This window comes from Argiope bruennichi, chromosome X1 (assembly GCF_947563725.1).
Source record: "Argiope bruennichi chromosome X1, qqArgBrue1.1, whole genome shotgun sequence".
NCBI classification, from domain to species: domain Eukaryota; kingdom Metazoa; phylum Arthropoda; class Arachnida; order Araneae; family Araneidae; genus Argiope; species Argiope bruennichi.
This window is the reverse complement of record NC_079162.1, coordinates 71512561-71538148: the sequence shown is the minus strand read 5'-3', so window position 1 is coordinate 71538148 and position 25588 is coordinate 71512561. Positions and strand designations below refer to the sequence as shown.

General features: G+C 29.8%; 2 protein-coding genes across 4 annotated transcripts in view; one reads left to right on the top strand and one right to left on the bottom strand.

Moving 5' to 3' along the window:
* Nucleotides 1-25588, top strand: part of LOC129959043 (mitogen-activated protein kinase kinase kinase 15-like) — a 102757-nt gene that overhangs the window by 9028 nt on the left and 68141 nt on the right. For all 3 annotated transcript variants that reach the window (XM_056071823.1, XM_056071822.1, XM_056071824.1), the window contains exons 2-7: nucleotides 17082-17167; nucleotides 21874-22050; nucleotides 22142-22252; nucleotides 22755-22921; nucleotides 23995-24070; nucleotides 24269-24361. In XM_056071823.1, the coding sequence (XP_055927798.1) occupies nucleotides 17090-17167; nucleotides 21874-22050; nucleotides 22142-22252; nucleotides 22755-22921; nucleotides 23995-24070; nucleotides 24269-24361 (702 nt within the window). In that variant the 5' untranslated portion in view covers nucleotides 17082-17089. The remainder of the gene's footprint in view (nucleotides 1-17081; nucleotides 17168-21873; nucleotides 22051-22141; nucleotides 22253-22754; nucleotides 22922-23994; nucleotides 24071-24268; nucleotides 24362-25588) is intronic.
* On the bottom strand, nucleotides 7473-7853 carry LOC129959281 (uncharacterized). The gene has a single exon (XM_056072103.1). It carries the CDS (start codon nucleotides 7851-7853, stop codon nucleotides 7473-7475), a length of 381 nt encoding a protein of 126 aa, XP_055928078.1.

The window sequence follows — 25588 nt, the reverse complement described above, 5'->3', positions numbered from 1 at the left end:
ACACAGCCTTATTTCTGTTTTATATGAAGAAAATAAATAAAATAATCTAAACTTTTATGAAAAAGTATTCTACAGTTGTAGATTATACAATCCCTGTAGTATTTCTCAAGGAATTCTGCCACTTAATCTTATATGTTATATGTTTGTGGCCTGTACACTCTGAGGGATTGTTAGATGTGCAAGTCTTTGAAAATGATATAATTTTTATAGCCAAATGTTTGCTGGGATCAAAAGAGCATAAAATACACACTTTTGGAGATGTATAAGGAACACAGTTTCATCCATTCAACATGTATAATAGAATACGAATGTCTTTATAATATAATAATGGATGGCAGACTAAGCCATTTGATAAGGAAAGTCAGTTATTGAAAATAATAATGGTTTAAAAGGACAATCATTCACCTATCCCAAATAATAAAAATTAATAGTTAATGTCCAGAACTCATTTCTATCAAAACTTTAAAAAAGGGATTTTTCATGTTACATGAATTTATGACTGAGTGACAATTTGTAAATTGTTATTCATACATTGTAATTCTATTTATTGAATTGGTGATGGTGAGTTTGCAGAGCCAGATCCTCAAAGCAGTAACAACTAATATGCTTTGATGAATTAGAATTTGCCATTTCAGCTCTCCATTCGAAATTATAGTTTCAGTGTTTAGGTTTAGGAGCATAGAGTTTAGGTTTAGTGAATGCATAGAGAAGTATTTATGCTTGACTATAGGTCATGAAAATAAACCCCTGCTGATATAGATAGCTATATCTTAGTATGGTTTTGATCTACTTATTGTTCTGTACTAGCTGATCAAGTTGATCATTTTCAACTTGACCAGAGAATTCTGAAAGATTGTATGCTTATTTTAATCCTGATTGTATTTTATAGTAAGTATCTTTTTTATCAAAATAATAGCACTTCTTCCTTAGTGCAATATGAAATTAAGTAGGGCAGTTTTCCTAATCCTCTCAGTGCTGGAATAAGTAGGACAATGGCATAAAATTTCATAAAGTATCAGTGTAGACTTTTTATGGAATTTTATGTATTAACTCATTAAATTATCTGATTTCAAATTGTAATTTTCAATTAAGTATTAAATTAATAATATTGGATGAATGAGTAAAGTTACTTCCTCTTAACTTTACATATGTTTTTAAAGTAAATTATGTGAATGTTTCCTCCTATATGTGATAAATTGATACAATTTGCTTCCAAATGTCAAAGAATTTTTGAATTAGTTGATTTTATACAGTTTTGCTATGATAAAGCCAACTTTTGATATACCATGGATTAATTTTAAACAGAATATGTATTTTGCACTTGCATAAATTTTAATCGATAAGTTCACGTAAAAACAAAAATCAACATGTATATATAAGTTTATTCTAGCATTACTTGCAATTGACAGGGGTAGTTGCGATAAAATTTTTACACTTGCTCCTTGAGGAAGCAGATATATAGTTCCTTAGTTAAAAAGACCAGAGTTGAAATCAAGCATGGGATGTTTCAACTAACTCTTCTTCAGTATCAGTAATTGTATTCCCATTTAAACATTTCACAGGACTCTTATATGTAGATTTAATTGAATAAATAATTTTTTTCTCTGTCTGAGCATATTCTGTTACTTATCAGAGCAAGCTTTTCAATATCTAAATAAATAATTAAAAAAAAATTGAGTTGCTCTGTGAATTGGATTAAATTATATACTATTGCAATCCTTCCACCAAGAATATTTTTCACTAGTCCTTTAAAAATCAGGGTAAAAGTTTCTTTTTGCTAAAAATAAAACAAAGGTTTGTTTTGAACCAATAAAACCAAGAACCAAGGAAAATAATCAATAAAAATTATATTATTGCAGTTGAACCAATTAACATTAATAATTAAAAAAATGTAATTTAATACCAAAAACAAGTTATTATATTACAGTACACATAAACCATCATAAGGGAACATGTGCAAACAAGAGCAGAATAAAATAAACATTTTTGAAATAATATGTTTATGAATGATAGAGTGAAATAGTTTTTGATATTTTTGTCAAATATTTATGTTAAAAAAATTAGAGACCCTGAAGAGCAATTTCATGTAAAATTAGCAAAATTTTTTACTGCAGCATTTAAGATGATGCAGCAAGTATATGGAAGTGATTTTTTTTAACCAGTTGTAATGAAATGAATGCTATTGATTTTCGAATCGGGTTTGACACTTACTAATGAGGATCCAAGCACTATGTCTTTTCACATGATTGGTTTCAAATAAAACAGTAATTTTTAAAATGATATTTTTTTTTACAGTAAATTGAAATTTTACTTCATTATGTAAGTAACCAGTATATATTGTGGATGAAGTATTTTTTTCTTTGTAGTTTGTGAAAGACTTCTGTTAGAGCATTGCAGTGCATTTCAATACCGAAAGAATAAGTAGGGTCAAGTAGGGTAAAATGGATATAAAAGATCTTTTAGATTTTGATTTTTAATTTTGTCAAAATATTGAGTTTTCAACTTTTATGTATATAATATGTAAATTGCAACTAAAACATGCTTAATTTTAATTGTATATATATAAATTTGTGTGGAGATTGTTTTTTTATGCATTTTGTTTCTCTTTCATTCCATGTAAGTAAAATGGCTATACAAATCTACTACATATAAAATAAATTATTTGTATCAATATAGTAATATAGTAACAGCATTAAAAATCTGCTTAAAAACTGATGTTTTATTATAAAAAAGATCAACATATGCAGTAAATCTGATTTAAAAAAAACAGGTATTTTTTTATGAATATATGCATCTTATTCCTTAAAAAAATGATGGTTCATGTTTATAAATTTTGGCTTGTTAAGATTTGCTAATTGACCATTTTTGATAAGTCTATGTTATTGAATTAGGAAAAATAAATCTGTCCAAGTTTTTTTTTTTTAAATTCATATATTTCATTGCATAAGTATCTGCTATAGCAGCCATGATTTTGTTAATGAATTTTTGCTTTTTTCCCTCATATCAGCTGCTTTTATCCAGGGAACCTCTGTTATATATTGCTATATTTTCAACAGTATAATTTCCAGATACTTCTGTGTGGAGCTTTTTCTTTTCTTTATTCACTTTCATGACTTTTTTTAGTTTTATTTTCGTTTCCAATTTTTAGCCTTTTTAGAGGATTTTCCCTTTTTATAATTTCTCAAGCACTGTTGTTTTTACTCTGAATTATCCATGTATGCTGCTGTAAAATTTAAAGCTATTAATGAAGTAGTTCACAATATTGCATTCTCTAAATCTTTGTAGAGTGAAGAAATTGTGTTTCATTCTTTCTATTAAGTTAGAGACAGGGATGGGTTCTGATGATTTGAAGTATATCTGAAGGAATAGAAATGACAGGTTACAAACTTTCAGCATCTGTTACTGAAAGTACTATTTTGTACTCAATTGCTTTTTAATTTCTGAAAATATATTCTGCTGCCTTAAAGCCTTTCATAATGTTAATGATTGATATATTTTTGAAGAATTTCTTTGAAATAAAGAAAAGGTGAACTTTGTTATACTCTGGTAAGAATTTTCTCTAAATTGTGCTTTTAATGTCTCCTTTCACTGTTTTTATTGTGCAAATACACGCTTAGCAAGTGATCAAAGTGCATGGCTTGTGTTAGGAGGATGATACAGTATTGTAATTTATTTCATTATATGTGTGATTGTTCCATAAGTTATATGTCTTCTATATCCAACATACATGAGATTTTTTTTGTCACTTACCCCCTTTAGCCAAAATCAATCAATCGGACCTTCATACATGCATAAAATAGGGTTTTTTTTTTTCATATCTTTAATAGCATTAAAAAAAAATAATTTTACCCATTGTTCAAAGGTTGTATTAGTCATTCATTCTGATTTAGTGTACTCATACGTAGCACAAGAAGGTCCACTCGTGTCCCAGACATGTATACTTCTGTACACTTTGAAGAATGGCAGGTGTTTCTAATCAACTGGCACAGCAAAAGACACTGAAAATATTGTTTTGCCACTTGTAGCTAACTTTCAACTATAGCTTTTCGAATATATTTTGGAACAAAATCGTCACAATTTATTGCATCTGTGTCAAATCCAATTTCATCTAAATTGAAAATTCTTTCGGGGCATTCCAGCAAATTGCATTCTGTAAACATTATTTTTTTTCGTACCTGTCAAAAAATGTTTGATAAGTTTTTATATCTGTCAATGATTTTGTCAATATTTCTGGTTTTCTTTTGTACAATTCATTATGCCTTCTTTTTAAAAAATTCTGAATCCAATCAGGATCTATTACAAATTAATGTAATGCTATTTTTATTTTCCTTGAAGGAAGTAATGTCCCTGTAAAATATTTAACTGTTTTTTTAGATATTTCTAACCCTTAGTGTAACATAGCTTCAAAGATTCAAGAATTATGTACTCCTCTTCATGAAAGAAAACTGTCAATTTTCATAATCCTCAATATGCTTACAGTTGTTAACTTCTTGTGTACTTAGCTATTTAATTAAATGTTTCATAAGGCATTTCTTTTTAAAAAGGACTAAACTAAGCATTTATATGTGCTATTAAAAATGTGCTTGTCACTTAGCATACACATTGTAACTTGTGTTCTATTGTAATCATCATCATTATTATTTTTTTAGTTCTGAAACATCTTACTGTTACCATTCCACTATATACATTCTCTCTTTAATAACAATAATTATAAAACTATCCTGCTCTTGTCAGTTAAAAAATAAAATATGATCACATGATCCATCTCTTGAAGATCTTGTAAGAAGTCTTGAACCTTTGGCGAAATCTAGTTGTTGGGCCCGGTTAATATTGAGAGGGTTAATGCACTAATTTAGAAGTGCCATTCTAGCTTCCTCCTCATAGCTACTTTCAAGTTGCCATGCGAATCAACAGGCACTCTTTTGTTCACACACAACTTGGGTATATCTGGAAATCTGTGATAAAGAAACCTGTATTAATATGCTACGATTATTTTTTCAAATGTAAACAAAAATAATAATAGGAGCTATTTATTATTTGTGATGATAAGCAGGGTTGGTTTTTAATACCAAAAGTTGTTTCGGGACAAAAGTGGTGAAAAGGTTAAACTATCAAAGGCTGGTTTAAATCGTCAGAAACTTGCAATTCATGCTTATAACAACAATATTTAATAATAAGAAAATTGCTCTGAAGTTTTATAAAGTATTTTGTATTTTTAAATAAGATATGTAATAATTTCTATTAATCTTCATTCAAAATGTTTTTTCCTCCTAATCACTCAAATGCTGGCTTCACTTCTGAGTTGCAAGAGCTCTTATTTTGCGTGCTGATTTTCCATATGCTAAAGGCAAAAATTCTGTATCTGTAAATTCCCTTTTAAAACTATTAAAGCTTTTATACATAACCCTTCAGATACCACAACTTAAAAGATTTAACAATTATGCCCTCCTCTTGATTAGAGAAAACTGACAGTTTTCATAATCCTTATTTTGCATAATTGTTTACAATTGTTAACTTCTTATGTATTTAGCTATTTAATTAAACTATTCATAAGGCAGTTCTTTGTAAAAAGGGCGAAACTAAACATTTATTATATATTAAACTTGTACTCCTGACTTGTACTCGTACATCGTGATTTGCGTTCTTCAGTATTGTTATTATTATTATTATTTTTGTTCCGAAAATCTAGCTATTCCCAGTCTACTCTATACATTCTTTCTTTACTAATAATAAATATAAAACTGTCTTCTTTTTGTCAATTACAAATAAAATATGATCATATTTGGCCATTCTGACTTTATATATATATAAAATAAAATGTAAGCATTATTTTGTTTGAAGCAGAAGGCAGGTTTGAAGACATAGATGAGACATTTTATATTGTTAAATTCTTTTTAATCCATCGGGAAAGCATAATTATTTACAAGCAAAGATGCGGACATTGCGCTTCCGTCACAACACGGCATAAAAGCGGAAGTGGGGAAGAGGCGCGAAATAAATTATCCCTCGTCTTATATAACCCGAGATTTTGATAGGGAAAATATTTCTTCATAGTGCTAATATATTAATAAGATTCTGATGGGGATTTCTGACGCATGTCAATTACAAGTAAGGGAAACACAGGGATCTTTTAAAAAGAATGTGCTTACTGGACAGTTTTTTAATCCCTTCACGCGGAGCGTGTGAATGTGTCGGCGTTTAGCCGATTCAGCAATTTCATAAAGCTTCTCTTGAATTAATTAAGTAGAGAAAGTGGAATTGGATCACGAAATAAGAGAATATTTTTAGAGTGAAAATATTCTCGAATAATATATGGGCTAAATTAAGATAAAATCTTGGAAATTAATTAAATTGAAATTAAGAGTTTAACATATCATTACACACACACACACACACACACACACACACACACATAATATAAATTTTTTGAAGCAGAATCGTGGAAGAAGTCAGAAAAGACACTATGAATTTTTAACTTCGTTTTATTCTCTCCCGGGAGGCATGATTTATTTGCAAGAGGTGCGGATAAGTCACGTCCATTCACAGCGCGATACAAGAGCAAATTAGCGTAAAAAGAAGGCGAATATTTTTCCCAGTTTGTAAATACTATAAGATTCTGATAGAGATTTCTCACACGTGTCATTTTGATAAGGGAAACATTGGGATCTTTTAAAAGAATGTGTTAGGCTTGCCATTTTTTATCCCTTTATTTGGAGCGTTTGAAAGTGTAACTTTAAGCATTTTTACAAAGCTTCTCTTGAATTAATTAAATAGAAGAAGTGGAACGGGTTTGTCTTCGATGCTCATAAAAAGAACTCGAACTCATTAAATAAAGGCTCATTTAGCGGACTGTAATTCACTTTTAATCACACTCATTAATTTATCGAGAGCCGATGGTACACGCATCTTTTCCCGGCTACTCGCCTCTCTACACACTGTTTTACACCAAAACTCTTTTCTCTCATACAGATGGCTCAGCGGTAGTATGCGCAGATACGTACCGCCGGACGTTGCAATGTTTTAACATTCAATAAAATTGTACTCTTTCACAAATCAACATAAATATAAAATTTACAACAATAAATGCAATAAGTTTCTCAAATGACACAATATAATGAATAAATGACAAAATAATCTCAAATGACAAACAATAATTTGATAAGTTTAACAAAATAAAATATGATATATGCACTAGATTACGAGTAAATAATATTTAAGGTTCAATAGGCAATATACAAAGTTTAGAAATCAGACGTTTGGAAACTCCTTTATTTGTTTTAATACTAGCAACACGAATCCTGCCAGACCGGCCGGAAAGACCACCACAATTCTATGTATTACCCAAATGCACACAGCCATGTTATCTTTCTTTATTACAATCATGACTCCTACCTTTATGTTTTGTTTATCAAAGTACCATTTCGATCTTTGATGCAAGGTTGTTAGATAGTCATTGTGCTATTTTTTCCATATTAGCTGCGCAAACTTTGTGGATTTTGCCACAGACCCAGTCTATTTTCTAATATATTTGCCAAATTTGGCTCTACAATTGCAGTAAACGGTCTTTCGATCAGGAAATGGCCTGGTGTGAGAGTGCTGAAATCATCGACATCCGAAGATAAAGAAGTAAGTGGTCTAAAATTCAAAATGGATTCAATTTGATTAATTACTGTTAAAAAGCCCTCATAAGTTAATTTCTGACCACCCACTATTCTTTTCAAATGGAACTTGAAGGATCTCACCCCAGCTTCCCAGAGTTCTCCAAACTTAGGGGCTCTTGGAGGCAAAAATTTCCATTTTACATTTTCATTACTCATATAATCGCTTAAACTCTCATCAAGATTTTTGACCATTTTAAACAATCGTTGTAACTCAGTATTGCTCCTTACGAAATTTGACCCGTTATCCGAGTATAAAATATTGCATTTCCCTCTACGCGAAAAAAAAAAAAAAAACACTTTTAAGGGTAGCTATAAATGCTTGAGAACTTAACTCTGTTACAGGCTCCAAATGCACAGCTTTTGTGACGAAGCACACAAATATCGGCACATAAATGTTTTGGTATGTACCTTTACGCTAGTGCTTATATTTAATTGTGAATGGCCCACAGAAGTCAACTCCTGAAATGACAAGTGGAAAGTTTTGACTCGCACGCTTTTTAGGTAGGCCACCCATTAGCTGGTCACATGTTATTGGTTTAGCTTTAAAACAAGTTACTCATTCGTGGACTATTTTTCTCCAATCAACTCTGCCATTAATAGGCCAAAATCTTTGCCTCATAGTAAACAATAACGTTTGAGGTTCTATATGCAAATGCTTCATGTGATAACTAGTAATTATTATTCTCGTTAACCGATGATTACCTGGTAATAATATCGGAAACTTTTTGTCAAAGCTCAAATTAGTGTTGGACAATAAATGCACCAACTCTTAAAATACCTGCTTTATCAATAAAGGGATGTAAACTTTTTACCTGACTTTGTTTTGAGACTTCACCTGAATATCTTAAATATTTCATCTCTTTAGCAAACCCACTTTGTTGGACTAAACTTACAATGAAAGTTCGACTTCTTTGAGCTCATCAGGGGATATATATAATATATATATAAAACTGTTGATCTGTCGTCTTTCTTTCTGCAATTTTCAATGAACCTATATACATAACTCAAAATAAGAATACGTTTACTATGACTATTACTAATTTTTTTAAAAAATATCAAGAAAGTTATGTTATCACTTATGCTCAAATCAAGTTCTTTGGCAATAAGCCTTAAATCAGCCTTTTTACAAGTCTTAAACATTTTGAAATAAGGTACAGTCAATAAAGAAAATAAAACAATCCTACCTCATATGAAGAATTTTTATCCACAAGATATATCAGTATCTCCGGAATCGAAACTGTTTCACACTAATAATAATTAAACTGCTTCACTCCGTACGAGCGGACCACATGTCTTCGATGCTCATAAAAAGAACTCAAGCTCATTAAATAAAGGCTCATTTCGCGGAATGTAATTCACTTTTAATCACACTCATTAATTTGACGAGAGCCGATGGTACACACATCTCTTCCCGGCTGCTCGCCGCTCTATACACTGTTTTACACCAAAACTCTTTTTTTCTCGTACATATGGCGCAGCGGTAGTATGCGCAAATACAGGGATCAGAAAATAAGAGAATATTGTAGAATGAAGTTGATATGTGGTGAATTGAGCTAAGAATTAGGAAATTTAGTTTAAACTAGATTTTAAAATATCATTACATATATATCCATGTTACAAAAAATGTCCTGCGTGAAACTCCTGTGGAGTGAAACAGGAAGCTCGATCTGATATTATAATATTCGTTAATCCGTATCTTATAACGAAATCTTCAACAAACTTCATCTCTGATTTAAAAACATTCTTAGATGTTGTGTATCACACAGAATAGAGTCTTACAAATCTGGTCATATTATCAACAATGACAATTTTTTTCTCTCTTAGAACTTGTCACAAAGGAACCTAATGCAATATGCATTAAACGCTAAAACTCTGTTGGAGCATATAAGCCGAGAATCATTCATTCGAAGTATATTCAGTTGTTATGAGTTACTTTTTAGTTTTGTATTTTTGGGTAACGGTATTTGTAGATATCCCTTTGCGAAATCCAAAGTTGTGAAAAAGCTGCATCCGTGTAATTGCTCCAATAAGTCATCAATTTTAGATAATGGAGACTTATCTTTTATAGTCTGACTATTAAGATAGTCAGTTACCAATCTGTCTTCGACAGTCTTCTTAACTAAAGTGAAAGAACTTGCATATTGTGATTGTGCGTTTGACACAATATCTATTTTTCTTGTACTGTTTCACGATTTCTTTAATAGCAGTTCTTTCGCAGATATTCGTTTTATATGGTTTTATACATATGAGATTCGACTCTTCAATTTCTTTTATACCTATTTGTGTTAAGTTTGTGCATCCTAGTTTTGAAATGTTCTACTCAAAGCAATCTCTTTATTTATTTAAAAGAACCAGTTCTTGCCTCTATTTATTTTCAATATTGGAATAATTTTAATTTCATGCAAGATTATAAGGACTTTCCTTAAAATTACTTGAACTGCTAGGAGAATGACCTTTTTTCTAGATGTTTTTATTTGAACATAACTCGGCAATTTCTGATCTGTCAACGCATTTATCTTTGAAAAATGTGATAATTTTGTCTCCAACATTCGCTAAAAGGGCGCATGTTTTCCATTTTTATCTTCTAATTATTAACCATTGTCTTTAGAAGAATTTTCTGTTATAATTAATCCATTGCCGATAAACTCTGCTTCAAAATTGACAAGATCAATTCTATTTTTCTCTAATTTAGTTTTTTCAAGAACTTTAAGACAGACACGATTTATTTTTTCATCAGTTTAGAAGTTGCGAAATAATTCACCTTCACGCTATCTAATGTGAAATCCTTTTCCTATTCTGGTATAAGTCAACCATCTAACTCTCCGACCCGCCCTAAGGTACACGGATTTAAACCATAAAACTGAATGACCGGACCGCCGCAACAGCAATTGGCGGGAACTGTGGTTGAGTCCTAAGGGCCGTCACCGGCCACGGTACAACCCTCCCCGAAGGAAGTACGTCCCGTCATCGATGGGAGGAGCCAGATCCCCCACCTATTAGTGTACCCTCCAGGGTGGCGAGATCCAACCACCATGCCGGAAGCATCTCATCCTCATTTCGTGGTGCCCCCCCCCCCGAGGGACCCTATTCTGGTATAAGCAATATGAAGAAGATCAAGCCATATCTCTCCGATGTTAAGATCTACTCACTGCGCATTATCAGGGACAGCATACAGGTGGTTATCAAAACAATGGAAAACCAGAAACGAATGCAAGAATGTATCTTTATTAATAAGATGTAGAACCACCTTGGACATGTAATACAGCTTGTATTCGCCTTGAAATCTAATCATACAAGTGCTGAATAGTTTGCCATTCTTCATGGGAATATTATGAATGTTTTGGCAAAGATGCCGGTGGAAGATATCGTTTCCGGATTGAACGCTCTAAAATAAACCATAACGATTGGATTATATTGATATCGGAGGACTGTGTGGGCATAGGTGGATGTTTCACTTCATCCTCATGTTCATCAAATCACGGCAGGACAAGTCACTGCATGAATAGGAGCATTATCATTCTAGAAAATTCCATCTCCTGCAGGAAACAAAGTTTGCATCATAAGATGGTCCTGATCAGCTAAAACATCTATATATTTCTGCCCAGTGATCTTTCCTTTTTGAGTTATGATTTGGGAAGTAAAAGCCAAGACATGGCTGCCCGTACCATGATAAATCCATTTCCATGCCTGACAGTTGAAAGGAAACAATCGCGATCATACTCTTATGCAGGTGTCCTCCAAACGTGTACTCTTCCTGTTGTGGGAAAAAGTGTATCAATTGACCAGCATTGTAGACTACATTTGGCATTAATATATGTGACAAATTTCTTAGAAATTGCTGCTCTGCCGTAAATGTTCTGTTTATGAAAATGCCACTTAATTGTAATTATTGACACTGGAGAATCCAGATGCTGCTTGAGCTCTTCGGTCATTTTGGCTGCCGTTGTTTTCTTTTTTATACATTGCGATCTTCTTCTGTACTTGTCGATCTCTTATCTAGCTCCTCCTTCCGTCCACTATTTTGCTTTGCCGTGCTGTGTGTACGTTGTCATGATTTTAGATACCGTACTTCTAGAAATGCCTAAAAGCTGGGATGTTTCGGTCGCAGCTGCTCCAGCTGGTAGGACTGCTACAATTTGGCATCTTTGAAAATCTGGGAGGTCTGATATTTTACGCTTTTGATAAAAATCCAAAAAGTATGCAATCTCATTAAAGCTACCTTATACTACCGTGATATATACTTTTTATATTAAAAAAAAGTGATTACTAAGATTATATTTTAATGCTTACAAAGTGCATTCTTAAATAGCACTTCTATTAGCAGATGTTTTAATTTTTTGATAATCACTTCTATATACTTATGAATTGACCTTTTGCTCTATCAATTTCCATATCGGCTTTAATTCTTCCTCTAATTTTTTTCCTGCAAATATACTTTGATTTCTAAAACCATATAATTCATTGGCAGCAGGTTCGAGTTTCATTTAATTTTCTAAGCAACTGAAATCCATAGAAGACAATAGAAACTCTCCTTATCAATTAAAGGCTGTACTTTATCAGAATTATTTATTTTTGCCATCTTTAAATATAGGCTAACCTCTTCGAAATTTCCATCATCTTGTCTCTACAGATAAAGTTTTATCACTTGAATGGTTACTTTCAGCTCTGTCAACGCAATTTTTAACTTTAATATGTCCAAAATTATTACAATTGAAGCATTTTGGTTCACCTCTTTAATTGTGTGCAATTCCACGTATTACTTTCCTTTTTTAAAGGGGCTTCGTTTGTTGTAGGGTCAAAATCATCTAGTTTTTCGACTAAATCATCTAATGAAATAAACGTAGAACAGTTATCAATAAAATTATCTTTTATTTCTTGAGAAACTGTACATTTTATCCTATCCGCTATAATAAGGTCAATTACTTTCTTAAAAGTATCTGCTTTAATATTATTTATTGATTCATTAAAAAATCTTTTTAATTAATATGCGAAGTCTTTCTATGTATTTCCTACATCCTTACTATGAATAAAATACTTTTTGGCGAAATTTATCTAGTGTTAACTTGTATCTCTTTAATAAAATCATTTTTACTTGTTTATACTCGTTTGCAATTTCATCCTTTTCTTTGACGATTAACTGAGCAACGTCATCCGGCAATAAGCCAAGCAAAATGAGTAACCCACGTACTCTCTAGTATATCAGCTTGTTTGGCTAAACATTCTAACATAATTAAATATAAACGCTTATCGTTTTCGTCTGGACTAAATTTCTACCTCAAATGATTAAGTTCTAAGTTTGGCTTTATTTGCATACTACCAATATTAAGATTAGCGATGGAATTTGTAACTACTTTTTGCTTCAATAATAACGAACATATTTTTTGCTGCTCAAATTCCATTCCTTCCTCTCGTCTACGTTCTTCTTGGCGCTTTCGTTCTTCACTCTCTTTTCTTTCATTTATTTTTTAGTTCAGCCATTCCTTGGTGCATTCTTCGTCGTACTCTTTACTCGCCAAAATCATCTTTTTCAACTCGGTCATTGTATGAATGTCTTTAGCATATTTTCCCAGTTCTTTAGTTAATATTTTTAAATCACTTTTCTTTTTATTTACCTTAAATAGATATTCTCATATTTATTGAAAGATTTATTTATTTTTAACTTCCAAATAGATCATGTAGTATTGGAATTATAAAGAAGACGATTTTTTATAAATGTTCTGACTGATAATTTTTTTAAATATTATATATTCTGATAAATTTAATTAATGTTCAAAATATATTTGAACTCTGAATAATTGAGAAATTCTTTGCAATAAAGTTGAAAGATCAGTTAGTATATTGCATCTTCCAATCAGTGGAGCATGTCGTGCAATTTAAATTCTTTGCATCTTGTTTTCTTCTAAAAAATCTTTGTAGTTTTTTAGTGAAGGTTTCAGAAATATACCACTTTGAATTTCTGTTAACTTCTTCTATTTAATTAAATTATTCATAAGACGACAAAACGGAGCATTTATTGTGTATTAAAATGTGCTCATCACTTAATGTACGCATCGTAACTTGTGTTCTACAGTATCATTATATTTTTGGTTCTGAAACATATAGCTGTTGCCATTCCACTATACACATTCACTCTCTCTAATAACAATATTTATAAAACTATCCTGCTTTTGTCAGTTACAAATGAAATATGACCACGCAATCCATCTCCTGAACGTCTTGTTGGAAATCCTGAACTTTAACCTTTCTCTTGTAGGTAATGCTCGAAACCTAGTAGTTGGGCCGAGTTTAAAATTGAGAACTTCCTTCCAAGCTGACACCCTTTTCTTCACGCACAACTTGGGCATGTCTGGAATTCTGTAATAAAGAAACTTGTATTAATATGACATTTAGATAACTTAGAGTATTTAGTATTACAAAAACAACAACAACAACAACAAAAAAAAAAACCCTGAAACATAAATTTAAAAAATATGTATGTTCTGATATGTCAAATGTACCTAAAGGATTAAATTTACTCTCCACATGCTGAAACCAAAAAAGGTGTATCTGCAAATTCCTTTATAAGACCATTATAATTTCAAAATTATTTTACTCAATCTCTTTTCCCTTCTTTCTTATTTAGACTACACCAATATTGGAACATTGTTCTAACAAAGAACTTTCCAAACATGTCTTAAAAATTGAATATCTTCATTACTCACAATGAAAAAAAATAAAACCATTACTTCCAGTTGGCCACATCTATTCTGCTTTTCCAAGAAAACCATTTTGTATGTATAATGCATAAGAATATGAATGACTGTGGTAGAGCAATGACTGGATTTATCTATAAGAGCAAAAATAAGGTTCTTGAAATCCTGGGTTGAGAGTAATATTAGATCATTCATATTTATTATGAAGGGGGGGGGGACAAACTTTTATTCAACTTAACTTGTTATTGCATAAAATATTTCTTTGTTTCATTTATATTTAATTTTATTTGCAATAAATAGTTTATTATTTAAAGGGGGAAATAAATCATGCTATGTTTAGCCTAATCATATATTTATTTTCAAAGTATTAGATTGAAAGAAGAAAAACTATAGGATACTATGCTATCATTTAAAAAAATCTTCAATAATGTGGTCTTAGCAATGGAAATTTTAAACACACAACATGTGATATAAATCTGTGCATTTCAGTTTAATTTGTTGCCACTCTTTTATAAAGAAAAGTATCAATGATAAATGTGAGAAGAACCAACTAGAATATTCAACTCAAAGAAATAACAAATATAAGTAAACATCTATTGTTTTATAGGAAATATTCCAGCTATTCATTTTCACTTGCTTGACCTTAATAATGGGTGGGTGAGGGGGGAATGATCAGTGAGCTGAAGTTTTTACATGATCACATAAAATAGCCCCTGGATTGGTTCTTGTAGAAATCAACAGTTAATGCTGATACTTAAAAGTTTTTAAATAGTATATTTGGTAAATCGAATTACATTCTGAAATTTTAAAAAAATAAATAAAATAATGCATGTGTATGTCAACAAGATAAATTGTTGCTTAATACCAGTAAACTGGAGTATTATTTATAGAGGTATTGATAAAAGGTTAGAATAAATAGAATTTCAGTTTTTTATGACACACTTTTATTAATGTATTGAAAAAAAAAACAACTTTTTTCATACTTTTCAGTCTTTAAACTTATAGTTCATCATCATAAATATTATGGGACCAATCCCCTCCCCTCCCCCCCACTCAAATTCGGGACAAAATGCTGCCACTCTAATGGAATCAAGATATAAATAACTATTCTCTCTATCTTTACTTTAATCCTAATGTTTTATTCATTGACTTCAGTAGGAAGAAACTCTTACTGAGAGGAGATAAATCTATCTAACCTTTCCTTGTAGGACCTAGGGATATTGATGAAATGTTATTTGTAAATAAAAAAGACAAGAATATACCTAAAAGAACAAATATGTATTTCTTCTTCTTTTTTTCATGAAAAATTTTTTTAACTTCTAAAGCAAATAACAAGATAAAGTGCTAAAATATTTTTTAATTTTTATTGTATCCCTATTCCAATCAATTTTAAAATGTATTTTGCTTAAAAAAACATTGGACAAATGAATAGGATCCTTTTATAGTAGGTTTTAGATGAAAAGTCATTCTTTCACATTTATTTAGAGAACTTTTAGCCACTAGTTTTTATTTATTGAATTGTAACAACCAATTTTTACATAATGTAAGAGTGCATGTTGATTCTTTTTTTTTTTTTTTAGGTTTTCAGTAAGTGAAAAAATAATCATAATTATTATTTCCTGATAATTTAACATCAGTTAAAATTCACTTGATCTTAATTGAAATAAGAAGAATTAAAATTTTTATGCTTCCTGGAAATCTTGGGAATCAGTTTTCTTGTCTGTATTGTGATGTATCAAAATAAAAAATGATCAAGGGCTGTCATAAATTTTAAATGGATACAGAATACTAATAAGTAGTGATGTGGTAAAAGAATAAAGTCATTGGTATGGTTTCCACTTATAACTGTATTTCAAAGAGGTGTTATGTTAAGCGTAATAATAATGGGTCTGTTTAGCTATCTGGTCTGGATGTTGTCATTTTCAGTTATGCTATTGAATTGCATAAGAAAAAGAATTAGCTGGTTTTTATGGGTAGCACATTTTAACCATTCATGTGAAAAGTTATAATTTAATTATGCTTACCAGCATTTTAAACTGATCTTGGATATTAATTGTTCTTTATTATAGTATGTTCTTTATTCTAATATATATTAAATAGTTATTAAGAATAGCATTCATATCTACATTTCTTGATTTCAGTGCATGTATTTATTATTGCATAGTTTTATTTACTTTCAAGTTCAATATTTTTTCCTGCAAGATATTTATTTCTGATATTTCTTTGCCCTTATGCTTTTAAAATCATTAAGAATATTTATCTGTGGCGAATCTATTAAGTGGTTAAATTTCCAAGAATATGCTTTGATCGATACGTTTTATTTCAAAATATTATTGAAATCTAATGTAATTAGTTAACTTTTTTCTGAATAAAATATTTTATGCATTACAGTTGTAAGTTTCGGTCATTCCTTATGTAGGCATTTAATTTTTTTTTCATTATTTAAGAACTACTGAAATTTTACTATAAATTGTATATTATTTTAATATGCCTTTTTTTTAGAATATGTGCACTTCTATTTTGGAATTGTAATTTCCTTTATATCAATTTTTATTGAATAATTAAGCTTATTTGTCAGATTTTTAAGAAGTATTAAATACATTTTTTGACAAATAAATATATTGAGTTTTCTTGTGTGTGTCATAAGTTATAAAATAATAGTTCTATGAAGTTGTATTTTATTTTAGGTGGACTGTTTTGATATTTATATGTATAATTTTGGTTTTAGATTAAGATATGACGGAAAGCGAATCAGGAGCTCTTGTCAAACGCCACCAACCACCTAAAAAGGATGTTGTTTGTGTGATTGATTTGGTATGTGCTCCTGTTTTTCAAAAATAATTTTTTCCTATGATATATTTTATAGTTAGTTTAATGAGTAATTGATTACAAGTAGACTTCCTAATGTTACTCATCCTTATCCATTTGTAAAATTTTGTAAATGCAATTTTTTGTTGTAATTTTAAATGGGCTTAATAGCAGGCTGTTTTTCCCTCAATTGTTGTGACTTTTTTTAGTGAACTAAAAATAGTTCAGCTCATTTTCACCCATCAATTTTTATGCATCAATCAAAATTTAATAGTAAATAATTTAACTAAAACTAGCAAAAAATGAACCTACCTCCTCTTTACTTCATTTAAATTTTTAATGAGCTGAGAAGAAATGCAGTTTTATCACATTGATTTTTCAAAATTGGTTATAGGTAGTTTTAAGAAATAAAGGAAAAAACATTTAAAATAAATTGAATTAGCACTGGCTGTTAAGTAAATGGTATTGGTTATTTAAAGAATAATTCATATTTGGTCAATCAAACTTTGGTAAACTTGAGGTGTTGATTATGTATTACTACACATGAACTCATTTTGAGGGGAGTTATGAGAAAAATGTAATATAACCAAAGCAAAATATTGTTTTTGCATTCTTTATTGGTGTTCAAGTTATTCATATAGCAATATATTATGAGCAGGAATGTAGGAAATGTTATTCTGCCTTATATTAAATTGTAGTGGTAAGGTGAAAATTTGTTTGACTGTGATTTTTGTAATTTGCCATTTTAAGGTAACTGCTACTTGCATTATTTTATCCTTCCCCACAAAACTTCATTTAAATTTTGTTGAAGGTTGATTTTTTCTGCAAAATTGGTTTGTAAAATAAAAAGTTATAGTTTTATTCTAATACAATAATACCTTGTGTCATCTTTTTAAAGCAGAGTTATTTTTATATTTTTTATTTAAAAATGTCAGAATCCAGATTCTGTAACGATACGAACAAACACCCAACAGACCTTCAGATTTTTCTGCTCTCAAGTTAGCTGATATGTTCTGTATATCCAGAAAAATTGCAACTAAAAGATAAAATGTTAGGACAGATTTTGCTTTCATATTTAAGTTACTTTTCAACAGTTTTAAGTTATTACATTTTGTGTTGGATTATAAAAAGGAAATTTCTTGGAATTTATTAATTTTCTATTTTCTTTTTATCAATTTTTTATGACTTAAGTTTTTTTATTCATTCTGACTTTACAACCGACATTTCCATGAAGAAAGAACTATTATGAAAAAAAAAAAAAAATGTTTGTTTTATGGCAAAATCTTGTCTTTTGAATATTAAACAAAATATTTTGTAGTCTTTTATTATTATTATTATTTTAAAAGCAATGACCTATTTATGTATGTAAACCATTATAATACTGAAGAGCTGTGTGTGTGTGTGTGTGTTTTTTGCAATTAAAATAGAGATACATTTTAGGATGACAATTAGCAAAATGTAATAAAAAAATATATTATTTTGACTAGTGTAAGATCACATAAAATTTTGAAAAAGATTATTTAAAATTTTAATTCTATAGACTAAAGCTTTGATGAAATTAATTATTTTAATGGAAGTAGTTTACTCTTTAATTACATTTTTCGTATAATTTAACAACTATACAAATCTTGTAAACATCTTATTAATAAGTGGGAAGTAAAAATGTTTAATCAGTTTTACTTGTTATAAATATATTTTTAAAAATGAAAAAAAAAAAAAAAAAAACCTAAGCATTCGTTTACTAAATTTGTTTGCCATTAGGGATTGCAGTACCGGGAAACCGAATACCGGTATTTTGAGCCATTTGTACAATTTTGTAATACCGGTATTCACAAGTTTAAATACCGTTTTTTGGGTATTCACTAGAAATTAGGAGTAATAGATGTATTATACTAAAAAAAATAAAGAACAGAAGAATCCAAAAACTGCGAATATAGAAACTTCGGATTCCGACTTTGAAGAGAGTGAGAGTGATATTGACAGTGAAGTTAATGACAATGTAATTGTTGAAGAAGATATTACTATTGAGGATGAAATATTAACCCATCAAGAATTGCTTCGTATAATTTATAAAGTCCAAAAAATTGTTAAGATATTTAAACGTTCCCCTACAAAAAATGCCATATTACAAAAATATATGCTAACTGAAAATAAAACAGAATATATGTTAATATTAGATTCTAAAAATACGTTGAAGTTGTTTACTCGTAATGATGGAACGATTTTTGGAACTGAGAAATACAATCAAAAAAGCAATAATCGACTTAAAACCTGCAAATTAATTTTTCAGATAGTGAATTCGACTTAATATCCAGAACTGTATCAGTTCTACTTCCAATAAAACTGGCTGTTGAGGCATTATGTCTTAGAGATTCAACTTTATTAACAGCTAATGCAACAGTAAATTTCATGTTGCAGTTACTGAAAGAACAGCACACATTACTATCTGAAGAATTATATATTACATTGAAAAATTGCATAGAAGAAAGGCATACCGAAATAGAAAATGTCTTACGGTATTTATATAATTATAGTGATTTTAAAAATGAAAATAAAAAAGAAGAAACGAGACTAACCAATTCAAATCTGATCAAGTTTATAGTAAATTTTCTTAAAACTTTTTACCCACAAACTTATCCACATTCAAAAGAATTCGGTACAGTTATCGAAGATTGTGATGACACTAATGTCGACAGTGAAAAGGAATTGTCTCTTGAACAAAAATTAGAATTAGCTATAAATAAAAAAAATTTAACAAATCAAAATACAGTACAGAAATCAGCTATGTTCAAAACCATCCGACGAGAAATCGATTTATTCGAAGATGAGAGATTTAGAGGTAAATACTTGGAAAAAGTATATCGCGCATTGCTAACAGTACCACCAACTAGCGTAGATGCCGAAAGAGCGTTTTCGACAGCTGGTAATTTTTGCACAAAATTACGTCCCAAGTTTAATGACTGTACAATTGATGCATTATGTGTTTTAAGATTACATTTCAAAAATTTGTAAAAGTACCATAGGTTGAATAGTGATATTTACACTTTTTTGTAACTCTTTATATACTGTTATAATTTATAAGTTAAAAATTATTTTTTGTGATATTTACACTCTCTAATAAAACTGGCAAATAAAACAGAGAAACACCTATGTTTTCTTTCTTTTTCTAAAATTTCTTCTACCGGTTTTTAAACTGGTATCCTGGTATTAAGATCTAAAAAATACCGAATACCGGTATTGAACTTTTGGTCCGATATTGCAATCCCTGTTTGCCAGCATAATTATTTAATTTTCATTGAAGACTAATGGGAAATTTAATGGAATATTTATCTAATAAAGAGGAAGGAATTTCAGAATCATAATCTGATAATTATAGAGTTGCTCATCACTACTGTTTGGAAAGGCAAGCAAATGATTGTTTGAATATACACATTTACTTTTATCCTTTAAAAATAAACCCCATGGTTCTATGTAGATTTCCAGGTAATATAATCTTTCAGAAAATAAACTGAAAAGTTGAACAGCATTTAAAAAACATTTCTAAGTGAAATGTGTGCATGTTTCCTAGGATATACATAGGGTTTGAGACACCCTAAGACTAAATTATCATATAATGAGAATAATTATAAAATGAAACTAGTCATAATTCAAGGAACAATATTCTTGCATCTAAAAGAAAAAAAAAATTAAACTAAAAGGGAAACGAGTTATATATTTTATTTCCTATTATTCATTTTCAATGAAAATTGCTAATTGAAATTGCGGAAAAAAATAGCAAATGTTAAAATATTACTAATTATCAGTTTGATAAGTTTGGTTTAGAATGTCGTAGTATTTGCTGTAAATGATTTTGAAGACTTATCGTAGTTGAATATTAGGTTTACGATTTTACGCTTTCTGACATCTAATTGTTATGGAAAACTGTTTGCAAATTCTACTCTACTTCTGACATCAAATTGTTACAGAAAATTGTCCTCTCAAAATTCCATAAAGTCAACGGGTTTGTTGTAGTGGATGTATGGTGAAACAGTCAATAGACTTCAATATTAAATGACGTTTATTAGCACGAATACATAAACGACGTCGCAGCCTAGACATAAACAAGCAATAAATAGCAGCACGCAGCAGCTAACTGCTTTCCTGGCGTGAAATCCTGGCTTTAGCTGTACTTCACTGACGATTCACTACTATACAACTGGCTACGCAACGCACGACTGAATGCTTATTCAATACTTGACTCCAAGACATGGCACATGGTTCAGTCCTCAATTTACTAAACGCTTGAGCTTCGCTGGATTGATCCAGCTGACACTGTGCCTACTCTATATGACTCAACAGACTATCCGACTGACTCCAGCTTGGTCTACTGGTTTTTTATAGCTTCCGGAGACAGGGCACAGAAAGTTCTAGAAGGACTGGCATGGTTCTCTTTCCGTTGGTTCAATCGCCAAAATTCCTGAAGATTCTAAAATCTTCTATTTTGTCGCCAAACCAGGGGATCATTGATCCAACATCCATTCAGCATCTAATAGAGCTGTCAGTAAAACTGTCTCTTTTACGATGGAACTAACTACGCAAGGAAGCAATGTTACAGATTCGTAACTATATATATATGTAATGTGAATTTCTTTTATGAACCATCTTTTTGCATTTCTTTTTTAAAAAAAATATTTATAGGTGTTTTTTTTTCTTTTTTTTTTTCCTGTTGACAGACAATTTCTGAACGTCGTGCTCAAAGGGAAAAAGCACTTGAAGAGATTGAAAAAGCATGTCATGCTGTGGGTGCTGTGTTTCATCATGTTCAGTTTGAAAAGTTGGACTTTGGCGAAATGAATGTTCTTGATTTATTTTATAATGCTGATGTTGCTATTGTTGATCTTTCAATTTTAGTGAGTACAATATTTTAGAAAATAAAGTTTTATACATTTTTATATATATATTTTTAAATTCTTATACCTAATCATTTGTCTAATATGGTAGGATCAACAAAGCCCTCTATTCTATCGACTGGGTGTACGTGAAAGTTTTGGGATGAAACAAAATATTCTGTTATATAATGATTTTGACCCAGCATCAACTGTTCCTTTGAAAGTATGTAGATTGTACATTAGATGTATTTTTTAATTATCTCATATATTTTTATAGAGATATTTGATAAAATGATAAATTGATTTATTATGCTTATAAAAATATGAACAGAATTTGCAAGTTCTGATACAGTTGTTTTGTTGTTGTATTGATGTTTCTCCTTCGCGTTTATCATTTCATTTTATAATTGTCGTTGGAGCTAAATTTTGAATTTTTTTTTCATTTGTTTGTTGAAAATTAAATGAAACTAAGAAATCTCTTTTGAAGATAGTGAGCTAGGACAAATTTAAAAAGTTCTATTCATAAATGGCTATATATTTGACTTTATTTCTTTTTTACATTAAACCTGACTAATAAAAAGTATACTTTATTGTTTAATTAAAAATATTCGTTTACTTATATTTCTTTAAAAACATCAGAGAAAATTTAATTTGAAATCTTTTTTACTGCCTTTTAAGTAGATTTTTTTTTTGTTATTTTATTCAATACTTGGTTCAATTTTTAGCTGTCATGTGGAGGCTATACATTGTTGTCTTACAAATTAAATGACAATGGACAGTGTGTGTTAACAGATCCATCTGGCAGGCATCTTCCTCTTGATTCGGCAGAGTCAAAGATTTTGTTAAGTTTTCGACTCAAGAAACTATTGCAAGAAGTAGAAATTCAGTCTAAGTAAGAAAGCATTTTATTCATTTATCTATTGAATTAACTATTATTGAAGTAATTGTTAATTGAACTTATATAGACTATGTCAACCTCTTCTTAACTAGGTAAGTATGCTATCCAAATTCTTGTTTTCTTGCTTATAGATAAAGAATTCTTACTTTTGAGAATGGAAATTCAGTTATTTTTTGATTAATGAAAGAAGATTTTGTAGTAGCTTCAAAACAACTGAAAAAATTATAAAATAAAATAAATTATATAAAAATTATTTGTAAAAATATTTCAACTAATTATTACATTAAAAAAAATTTTTTTCCTGCTAAGCAAGCATTTTCTGATATTGAGCAAAGTAATGTTTATTCTACGAACTGAATTGAGTGCCAGCATTAGATTTCTTTCAGCTATGGTTATGTCCAGAAAAAGAAGATCCACATTGTTTTTCTACATGCAGATTCTCTTTATGTCTTGAAGTACTTCGGATTTACAATTTTTAATTCTATGAAAACATGAATTTTTGTAAAAATCTGTTGGTTATATAACTGTTGGTTTCTTCTAATCAAATTTGATTGCCTCCTACTAATTAAGTTTAGATTTTACTTAAACACGTTTTTTTTTTTTTTTTTTTTTTTTTTAACTCCGAATTTTTAAAGAGAAAATTACCAACATTTTAGCAATAAGACTAAAGCAGTACGTACTCTTGCGGAATTTCATTTTTAAGAATCTGAACCTTTTTAAAAGTTGAGAAGTTAAAGTTTTCTGTTGCAACTCATTCACTAAGAGAGTTATCTGAAATATTGTGCCTCTTAAGCAATAATTGAAGAACATAATGATTGATTTAAGCCTTCTTTCCTTTTAACTTTCTGCATTATTAAATTAAGAGAAGACAGATTATTTGGAATTTTACAAATAATTTTCTTAGATGATTATTATTGTATCAAAATATGATAAAACCTTTTGTCATTTTTGGTGCATTAAATTTAGAATTGCGGACGTGTTGATGTTTGTTGTTGGTTTAAAAATCCGAAAAGATCTGCGTCTTTATTATTTAACTAAATTTCATCTAGGTTTTGTCTTATTTTCAGAGCTCACATGAAAGAAAAGTTTCTTGCTGATTTACGAAAGGCTAGGGAAACATACACAGGAGAGGAATTAGCAGATGTTAGTATTTATTTATAAGTATGCATGTTGATTATTAATGCTTGAGCCCAAATAATAATAATTAACAAATAAATAAATTCCTAATTTTAAAATTAATTACAGAAAGTGTCTTTGTCACTAGATATTTAATTGTAATGCTTTTGAGATAACAAACGATTTTTTTTTTTCCAAAAATACAATGATTTTCTTGTATTTTAGGTTTTAAAACAAATGCGCAAGCGCTTGGATGATCCGAACATAATATCAGGAGATGTAGTACTAAATATGCTGATATCATTCCGTGAAATCCAGGTTAGTATGTATTTTTTATATGTTTGATATAATTTTTTACAGTCTGTTTTATTGGTACTGTATAAGTATCTATTCATTAATTGTCATGAGTGAATTGACACCTTACATATATGTCGATATTTGCTGAGCTTGAAATATTAATCTCTAGCTTACGGCTGGTACATTTGCTGTACCAGCAACGAGTTTGAATTTCGTTCCCCCACTTGAACTTTCCAGCTGAACCCTAATTGTCTGGTAAAATCCCTTCCCTTTTGTGTCGCACCCCTTAGGGTCAGGAGATTTCCTCCAGCAGTTGCTATAATCATTGTTGGCGCTAGTAAATCTTGTGAACCCTGCTTTGGCAGCATTTTTTTAAAGTAACATTCCTAAGATGTATGGAATGAGTTTGCATAATTTCATTTGTGGGAAATACTCGTTGTAAACCTTCGTCTTTTCCCCTGTTTCTTAATTTTTTTAGCTTTATAAATTCCTTAATATTTGAACTTAATGTAATTTTGTAACTTTATAATAATATATGGTTTTAGTTGGGCCATCTATTTGTCTAAATATTTGAACCAAGAATTCACTTGAAAGAATTTACTAATAATTTGAACAAGAAGTATTACTTGAAGCTTCATTTCTAACGGAATGGTATTATGAAGGTAATCGGCACCCTAGACAAATTGTTACTTAGCTCCCATTCGCCACAATTGATGCAGAAAAACTAAATGGAACCTCGTTTTTTCTCTGTTATTATATGTTACATTGAAAAGTGGCAAAACACTTTGTTTTGTCTTCATGCTTACCCCCCCCCCTACTGAAGCCTTGGGCATATATACTTCCCAGTCACTAATGTATTAAATCTAACTCAATATTAAAACGACCTACAGTTTTTTTCAGCTTTAAATTTTAATACTTGAACTGGATATATTTCTGCTAAAAATACATTTTGGTTTTGATTTTTAAGTAAGATGTCGGTTTCATTATTTTTCATAATTTATGAAATCGATTGATTTAATAATTTATAATTAATCATTCATTAAAAGTTATAATTCTAGTTTTCAAATATTGAAGGAGGTTCTTAAAATCTATCAAAAATAATAATTAGTAGTTTTTCTGTATCGGAAGAGAAATATTAAAATCTTTATACCTTCATTTCAATCCACTGAGAAGCTACTAAAAACACTTAAATTATTCCAGAAATATTTGTATTGAAATAAAATAAAGTAGCTGCATAAAAAAGTCAAG

What these genes read in the sequence shown, in the direction of transcription:
- LOC129959281 (XM_056072103.1), bottom strand. Translation starts at nt 7,853, where the DNA reads ATGGTCAAAAATCTTGATGAGAGTTTAAGCGATTATATGAGTAATGAA.